Genomic DNA, 9,467 nt, shown 5'->3' with positions numbered 1-9,467 from the left:
TGTACATGTTATGATTATTGTTTAATTAGGCATGTCATCGTCGTCATCATCATAGATTTGTTACAAGTCATCTTACCAATTTGATATATATCATGTTAGCAATAGTCAGAGAAATTATGCTTAGGTTCTTATTATCATGTTATAGACCACCGCCTAAGTTGTTAGGTTCTTAATTACGAGTTTAAATTTGTAATATTATATATATTTTATCTATATGTATCATTGTAAGAGAACTGCTTAGTTGTGATTAGTTATTTTCTGTGAAAATGATTTTTTTTGCTAAAATGAGTTTGTTTTGGTCGGTTATTTTTGCAGTATATAATCCGTCACAAATGGTCATTTTTCTTGTAATATTATATATATTATGCATATATTGTTATAATTTTTGGGCTTAAGTTGCTATGATTTTGGGCATTTTATTTATGGTAGGAGGAGAAAAAAAGAGAGAATATTAATTAATCTAAACGAGAGAAATGGAAAATAAAGAGGAATTTAAAAAAAAAAAACACATCCTATTACGATCGAAAATGAGCACGAGTTACATAAGGATACTGATGTCGCCATGCATTTTCCATTTGTGAAAGATTTTACACAGGGAAAAATAAAATAAAAAAGAAACCCACCACCCACTTAATTAATTAGTCCATATAATTAGAAACTTGGATTTTCTTAGGCAGACATGAGCCTAAGAAGCCATCCTCCAAAATCCCCTCTCCTTTGCCATCCAAACACAGCCTAATGGACATGCCCCTCTTCCCGCCAAATTTGACCGTTTGCAAGCTTGTTTGAAAAATGTCTTTCAGCCATTTCTCAAACAAGCTGTTGGGGAAAGAAGCAGACCCAACTAACACCTCCTCTAACACCCTCTCCTCTACGCTAAAGCTTCCCATGTTTTGCTTCCCACAAACCTCCTCGAATGATCCTTTGATCTTCGATATGAAAAGCTCTATCATCTCTCTATCCCGAGCGGGGCTTCGGTCGAAAACATAGCGGTTCTCGATCAACTCAAGGAACCCATGTGGGTTTCGGGGATCGGTTGTGGTTTCACGAGTCAAATCGCTCGAGATGGGGCTATGCTCCCCTGTTTTGTCCTCGCTTTCATCGTTCTCATCGGCTATAAGGTTCAGATCAAGGGTATTGAAGCTTGATTGCCTTGAGAAGTCTTTCTTGCCATTGCCTGTCTCTGCCGCCGCCGAACTTGCATCTTCCTTTTCTTCTATTCTTGGACACTTTGTGTTGCTTGAAAAATCCCACTTAGGTTTTCTCTTGAGATCGAACTTAGGTGTCCCCAAAACAGGTTTTGTTTCATCGATTTCCAAGTTCAGCTTGATGACAAAATCTTGGACGTTCTTCTTATCTTCATAGCTTGTGGAACCACCTTTAGTCAATATGAATATTGCTCGGCCTACACTTCTCTCACTTTTGCTTGATTCTCCGAATTTTCCTGCTTCGTATCTATCAGCTAGGAATTTCATGAATTGGGTATCGGCCAGATCAATGTCTTCCACCAAGACGACAAGCTGTCCATTGTTCTTCAAGGCTTTCGTAAGGATGTCAGAACATGGGGTCAATTCATCATCTCTTTTTTTCATGTCCATATGGAGTAGAAAATCAGCAGACCCAAGAATGGATTCTGCAATTGCTCGTGCCAACCTTCTTTTTCCTATCGAATCCTCCCCCCGAATCAGTAACCACGTCTCCTGCTTTGCCAGCTTGGAGTCGATCATGGCCTCTGCTATTGACGGAATGGTATCGGATTGCCATGGCACATTCTCTTGTAGTAGCTTGCATGTATCAGCTCGTTGCATTGTTCTTTCACTTTTCTGCTCCACCAATTTTGCTGAATCAGAGAAAATAGAATTTCCCAAAGCAAGGGTGATCTTTACGTCCTTCCCATCAGTGTCTTTTAGAGAATGCAAGCTCGGTTCCACTGATTGGTGTTTCTGGGTATCACCATTGAAATTGAATTCAATGGTGCAGGACTGTTGTCTTCTGAATCTAGGCACGAGATTGGAGCTGTGGGTGGATTTCAAAGCTGAATTGGCAAAGGAAATCGAATTCGAGTGAGGGAAGATGCTGTTCTGACTCGGCCACCAAGGGTAGGGTGGAGTATAGCTCTTTCCAATTACACTTTGATTGTTGTACAAAGCGGAAGTCATGTTGTTCCGAGAATGCCTGCCCTGGTGTTGGCTCAGGCATAGCCTGTTCCACTTTCTCCTCAACTCAACCATTTCATCCTGGGCATAAAAACGCACAGATTATAAGTACAAGTTTTCCAAATATAAGAGACCCAAATGTCATTTTCGTTGAAACAAAGAAAGTTTCAAGAAAGATCTCATGCATGAAATTAAAGAAAGCTAACGAGACCAGTGGTTGGAAGTTTAAACCCGAACATTTGTCACCTTTTGACGGGCTTCAGTTCCCTGAGGTTGCAGCCAAGGAGGCAGGAGCTTTTGCTGGCTAGTTTTGAATAAATCAGCTTCTTTTTCATAACTGGAGGCACATTCTGTACAGCAAGCGAGCTTATCTTCTTGTTCCTCCTTGCAACTAAATGGCTTTGTTTCCACCATTTGATATGGGTTCCGGGAGAATGTTACATTTGAATCAAGCACACTACAAACCAGAAGTGCGAGCATTTTAAATCAGTAAACATACTAAATAAATTAAACAATATTCCGAAAGACTTCAGTTTACAAGCCAATTTCGTGTTAAATTAAATCCTCTTAGTGAGCCTCATTAATTTACAGGATTAATTGAAAGACAGATTCAACTATTCAAATACTAGACTAGACTAAAAGGAGTGTGACACGTGACTATGAATTTGTGTGGGGCCAGGCCCCCACCCCCATCTAAAAAGTTGTCCTCGACCCATCTAAAATATAACACGTATAGGTCGGTACCTTCATTTTAAAGGGCATTTGGTCACAATCTAAATCCTGGTAGCTTATATAATTTCAATATATTGTTATTATGGTACCTTGGTGGAATTAGTTCAAATCTATCATCAAGTTGTATCGTTAGCATCGCTTTCAAAAAGCCACACACTGTTGGAAGGTATGGATCATTACCAATTAAACCATGTTTAATTAGTTCTAAAACTAGATTAATCAAAGTTGATCTATCAGTTTTGCTCTTAAAAAAAAACCTTCAATTCAATACCTTAGTTTTTTTTGTCTTTTTCTTTTAACTGTTAATATCTGCTGATTCAATTCTGTTAATATCCCGTGGTTACATGCTGACAAGACAAATAAAAACACGGCAGTGTTTCATGCCTGTCTCACCAACCATACTTTTTTCTCAGTGCCTAATACTGACTAAAACCAAACAAAAAGGTTCAAAACACAAAGCTTCAAGAAAGACTATCACTGGCGGATTTATGTGTCTGTACTGTAAATGAACAAAGATCTTAACATTCAATATTATAGAGCAAGATAATAACCTGGAACTGTGGAGGCTTAAACCAAGTCCACCGGAAGGAACGGAAACGGCTTGAAGAGTCCATTGAACCTCAAGTGGGGGTTGCCTTATTTGGCACCTCATGTATGTCTGGTAACTCGCAGTCGCCATTAACCATACTTTTGTGTTTGAGCTGCCATATCCAGAGACTAACCTTCCTATTTCCGCCACTAGATGATCAACTGGGTTATAACCTGACATTTGATCTCCACTAGAGAAATCTCCTTCTCTCTCGTTAATAGTTGTCTCGACCGTCCATTTCAGGTCGCCAGTGTAAACAATGGCTCCACTCCCTCCTGAGGTAAGAGAATCCACCTGCCTTTTCAGTTCTGAAAGGCTCATCTCCACATCTTCCTTCTTCATGAATCTTAAAGAAACTGGTGCAAACTGAAATTTGATTAAATGGGTCGATTTCAGCTCTTCGGGGACCTCTCCTCTATCGAGCCTTGACATGAACTCTGCTACCAGGCCTTCAGTGATCGGCACGGAGTCACCAACGATCACGGTGTTCTTTCTCTTATCCTTCCTCAGAAGGACCTCAAAGACCAGCTTGATATCTTCCTTCACGGAGGCTAAACCTGTACTGGGATTGGTTGGAACTTTCTTTTGAGGGGAGAAGAGAACTGGGTTTTGTTCAGAAGAGTAAGTTAAGAAATGCGTCTGCCAGAAAGTGCTAGGGTTGATGATATCTCTCTGGGTTTCAGTAGGAGAAGGTGAACAAGGTGATGAAAAAACCCCACCGGAACTGTTGTAACACTGAAACACTGAAGTGGCTGAAGAGTCCTCTATGTTGTTCTTGACAGCAGTGCTAGAGAATCCAGCCTCTCTCATAACCCTGCTAACACTAGGGTCATCTAAGATGGATATGATAAGCTGTTCTAACTCGACCTTTATGGTTAAAAGTGGCTGCTGCTGCTGTTGTTCTATGCAACCTCTTCTTTGGTGTGCCTGTGCTCTTTTGAGTGCCGCGATCAGAGCATTGGACAGAGAGGGCTGGCCATGTAGCAGAGGACCAGGCGTGGTTGGCAGCCTATTCAGAGCCACGTTGAAGCAGAGCTCAAGAGCTCTGCATTGGAGAGGATGTGATGTCTGGTGAGGCTGAGATTTGAGGCAAGCCCTTCTCAATAGACTGGCCCTTGAACTCAGCAAAGTGGCAGCCACATGGAGAGGAGTGACCTGAGCATGGCCCCTCCTCCTTGCCAAGCTGAGAGAGTGCTTCAAGACTGAAGCAGCCTCTGCTGTGAGGGTCTGCGGCGCTGCACAAGCTCCTGAGCGCATCACTTGACCAAAACCCACCCCCCACCACCCCCTTTTTTAGACCTCTTTCTTTTCTAAGGACAAAACTTCTTGTTCTTCTTTCTTTTCTTATGTTTTTTCCACTTCCTCACACCCCCCCCCCTTCCCCCGTTCACTCTAAACCTGAGAAGCGTTAGGAAAAACTGGTTTCCTTCCTCTCTTGTGCGTAAGGGAAACAGAAACTACCCACCTGGGTTTGAAGGCTTGAATGATATCACACTACCTCAAGAGGAAATAGACGGTCAGGTTTTTGAAAGAAGAGCCTTGAGAACTTTGGCAGCTTAGCTCAGCTTTAGAAATACCAGACTGGAACGAACTACCTTCTTTATACATCTCGTTGTCGTTTGTTTTTTAAAAAAACATTTTTGTTGAAAGAAATCCTGGATAATTTTATTTTTTGTTTTTTGGTATAAACTTTTGTTACGATAAACTAAAATTTTAGATGGCTGATAACCCATAAAAAACTTGGGTCTAGTTTGATACAAAAACTATTTTATTTTATTATTATAATTTTTTTAAATTTTTACATAAAATATAATAAATAATTTAAAATTTTTAAATTCAAAAATAATAATAATATAAAATAAATATTTTAATAATATTTTATTCAATTTTTTACTTTCATCTTAACTCACCACCTACAGTCTTAATTATCCCTAATTTTTTTATAATTTATTTATCATTTTATGATGTGATATTATTGATTAATAAATAATAAAATATATCAATAAAATTTAATTATTTAATTTCATATTATAAAATGATAAGAGGATGAAAAATAAAATGATGATGAATTCTATATATGGTATCTATATATATATTTCATTTCCTGCACTAATTATATATCGCCACACCATTAATTGTTCGAATCGTTTTAATTATTCTATTGAAGGGTACTGATCTATTAATATTGTTTGATGACTTGATTAATTTTGTCGTGATCACATGAATTAAAATCTAAAAAGGTAATTACTTTTAATAATCATATTAATTTTTGTTGGGACTTGCAAAAATAATATAAATAGAACAACTTTGATGGCATGATGCACCCTATCACATAAAATTTTCTTACGATACTGAAAAGCTAAAAAGAAGATTTTGATGATCTATTCATGTCACACTTTTTTAATTAATCTGCTGCAAACAACAATATACATGCAGTACTGTTAAATCATATAATATGCCAAAACCAAAACGATATGATTCTTATATATAGTAAGTGTCTCCAGTCCTTTCCAATGTGTTATTTTAATGCAAATGGATTTCCATAATAATATTAAGGGTCCACAAATGGGCCATAATTCAAAATATTTTCATTCAGACTCAAAGCGCGTCTTTCCTTTTCCACGTCACCCTTTGAATGGACAGACAAGAGCAGCAGAATTTCAAAAAAAGTAAAAGGGGAAAGGTGTAAGCCAGAGTGAGTGTGTGTGAGAGAGAGAGGGAAATAAAAAATGTCTTAATTTCCTTTGTAATTTTAAAAAAATATATATGTGTGTACAAAATTGGCTTGTTGTCAAGGGGATAAAGCAGTCTCTTTCTTCACGCCATTCCTCGTAGCGAGACAGAATTTTATTCGCGAAGTACCCAAAAAGCAAGCCTCTGTCTGCTCTCCTACATAGCATTATTGTCACTTTTTCAGCTTCGCTCTCTCTCTATCTGCAAACTGCAAAGACCTTTTGTCTTATAATCCCATCTCATTTCCAACGACCCACTTAATAACCTCTTTTTGTTACCAATAAAGGAAGTAAAACAGACATCTACAGATTTTAATGGACGAGGATTGCGTTCAAACATAATGGTTCCTGTAGGGCTTGTGTATCACGGTTTGTCATTTTTTGTAGACCAGAAAACATTGTTCTGCATGAGTTCAATAATGGACTTTCAGCAAGTTACTTTTTTTTTTTTTTTTTTTTTTTTTACACTTTCATCCGAACTTTAACCACCAATATAATTGTCCAGACTCGACCAGTTGCCTTTGTTTTCTGTTTTCTTCTCGCCATTTAATCACCTTTGTAAACATGATGTGAGTAAAGGAGCGCCCTTACAGGCATGCATCTGAAAATATGTGAGACTATGTAGATATACTAAGCTTCTTTCTGATATAGAAACGAAAGTTTAGCTATAGAAGCCTTTAAGATTACCCTTTTTCTTTCAGAACTGACCAGGAAGACCAATTCAGAAGACTGTTTCCGTTGATCTTTGACTGTTTTATATATGCTTTGGATCACTTTTTTACCATCCATGCATGCAGTAGATACTCATGATAAACTAATTTGTGATGTCCTCCACCCAAGCTAAGTATATATATATATATGTACATGACTACCGGGCATGCATGCACGACCAAGTAGCATTGTCCTTTTAAGATTGCACCATAATGTTGACCTTCTGTAAACAGAAGTGGGACCTAATGTAGTAACACAAATTTGACTGTACTGTTCATTAATCATGGGGCTTCAATTTATAATGCGAATACCAATCACTTAAGCTTGACCTTTCAGCTTAATCAATTCAATTTCGGAATTGAATTGCTGAAGCCACTGCTAATTAAAGGAGTATTTTCAAATTTTAAAACTCCAAAAGCATGCACCAGAAGCATTAATCAGGATCGAACAAAGTTGTGTCCATTATATATTTCACTTTCATATATATATATATATATATATATATATATATCAATTGCTGATCGATCGATATCTTATTGTGATCAGAAGGTTTTTATGTACGTGAGAGATCATCCATATCAATTCTAAATACCATTTAATTTTCAAAGTATGTTTCTATATATGAAGGGCGCCACATGATCAATATTAATTATCCTATATATATATATATATATATATATATCATATCATCATTAAACGATCGATAGTCAGTGCTATAAAGCCACATCATTCATTCCTCATTTGTGTTATTATTTTACTGAAAATTAAATAATATACACCATTAATTAGTTAACCTTGTAAAATAAAAAATAACTTATCCAATCAGATTATGAGTAATACTGCAGGGCGCCGTTTACAACTTGTGAGGGGAAAAAATAGTATGAGGTATAATATATTGCAATTTTTATTTTTATTTTTAACCAAAACATGACCTGCAATGGAAACTAAAAACACACTTTTTTGGGTAAAAAATGTTCGACGAGAGTAAATATATATGCATTCAAACAAGGTCTAATTAGAAGTTTATTATCTGAATTATTTATAAATCCCCCAAAACAGTAATGAGTGCTGATCGATTATTAAAATGGGTTTCTTCATTAATTAATTATGATAAATTATATTTACAGTCATAGAGTGCATAGCCTCTGTGTATTCTTTTTGAAAAAAGTAGGTAAATCCGAGACTTATATAAAAAAATTATTTTTTTAATGGTGACCTCTACTTTTTTTCTAAGGGAGTATGCGAGGATCGCACACTTCAAGACTGTATATTATCTATAGACAATGTGTGATTTATTCCTCAACACCCTCCCTCACATGTAGGCCTGTAGTTTTTCTGGTTCTTATCACGGAGTAAGTAGTGTGGGTTCCCATTCGTTCTATGGTAGACTTTGATACCATAAAAAAATTCATGGATGCCTAACTCATATTTTAAATCTGGTTCAAAGAGAGAGATTTGCTCATTGTTTAAAACATGCCCAAAAGTCTAAGACCTTGTTCACATGTAATGTAAGATTTATTCTTCAACATATATAACATTAATACCCATAAACATTTTAGGGCCTTGCTAAACGTTAAATGGAGCAATTAGTTTGCATGAGTCATGGTCAGAGATATCGTCCAAGTTAATAACACCGCAAAGCCGATTAGTGTCAAATTAATCAATTATATCATGCATGCTTTAATTGGTGACTCTTTTCCAATATTACATATATATTCTCATGATTGAAAGCTTCATAGTCTATTGTTTAATGTGAAAAGGATAAAAAGCAAAAACAGTACGTAACATCATCATAATGTGATGAGGCGAGGGCATTTTTGTTTGTTCTCTGAGCACCCTAGCTTGCTAGCTTATTTATTTTATATATGCGAGTGGATCGAGCACTTCTTCCTCTTAATGCTTAGACAATAATGAGCTGGTTCATTGTGGGGGTCATAGATCAGTGCATGAACTCTAATAATTAAAGAGATAATCGTGTTGGGTTTTTTTTTTTTTTTCCTTTTCTTTTCAAAGGAGGTGCCCAAATCATTGGAACATTATATTTCAAAGTTTAAAAGTGATCATAATCGATCGAGCAAATTAAAGAGAGAATAGGGTTTCTCTACTTAGAAGAAAAGTATCCCTTTATGAACTAATTGAGGTTGTACGCAGATTCTTTTGTGAAAATGAATGTGTCGTGATCTTTCGGAGGGAATGATTGAGTTTACATTTTTCCTAACAAATTTTCAACAAAGTGGGAAAAATAAAAATCACAAACTACATTATACGGAACAAGGAGAGGCCCACAAAGAAAAAGCCAATTACTAGCTAAGTTAGTCCATGCAGGAACATGGTTTTACCTTGATAGTAACCTCTCGTTTACCATGTTTTGCTTTGAAACTACATTAATTTCATCTAAATTAAACAGATCATCAAAGTTAATTTGTCCTTTATTAATATTGGTCTTCGTGAGTATGTTTTCTTTTGACTATACAAAAGACTAATTATATCATCGATCGACCTAGCTCTATATATTTATATATGTATGTATGTATGTATGTATGTATA

General features: G+C 36.4%; 1 protein-coding gene across 1 annotated transcript; it reads right to left on the bottom strand.

Annotated features, from left to right (window-relative positions):
- Positions 1–491: 491 nt before the first annotated feature.
- LOC122316715 (protein SMAX1-LIKE 4-like) lies at positions 492–5,043 on the bottom strand. The gene is made up of 3 exons (XM_043133455.1): positions 3,440–5,043; positions 2,403–2,613; positions 492–2,237 (listed from the first exon to the last, which is right to left on the bottom strand). Exons 1-3 carry the CDS (start codon positions 4,732–4,734, stop codon positions 639–641), a joined length of 3,105 nt encoding a protein of 1,034 aa, XP_042989389.1. The 5' UTR covers positions 4,735–5,043; the 3' UTR covers positions 492–638.
- Positions 5,044–9,467: the final 4,424 nt, after the last annotated feature.

Source organism: Carya illinoinensis, chromosome 7 (assembly GCF_018687715.1).
Source record: "Carya illinoinensis cultivar Pawnee chromosome 7, C.illinoinensisPawnee_v1, whole genome shotgun sequence".
NCBI classification, from domain to species: Eukaryota; Viridiplantae; Streptophyta; class Magnoliopsida; order Fagales; family Juglandaceae; genus Carya; species Carya illinoinensis.
Note: the sequence above shows the minus strand (reverse complement) of the source record. Positions and strands in the feature narration are given on the sequence as shown.

Coding starts and splice junctions, on each gene's coding strand:
- LOC122316715 (XM_043133455.1), bottom strand. CDS start 4,734: ATGCGCTCAGGAGCTTGTGCAGCGCCGCAGACCCTCACAGCAGAGGCT. Junction 2,614..3,439: donor TTAAGCCTCCACAGTTCCAG/GTTATTATCTTG, acceptor TCTGGTTTGTAG/TGTGCTTGATTCAAATGTAA. Junction 2,238..2,402: donor GAACTGAAGCCCGTCAAAAG/GTGACAAATGTT, acceptor TTTTATGCCCAG/GATGAAATGGTTGAGTTGAG.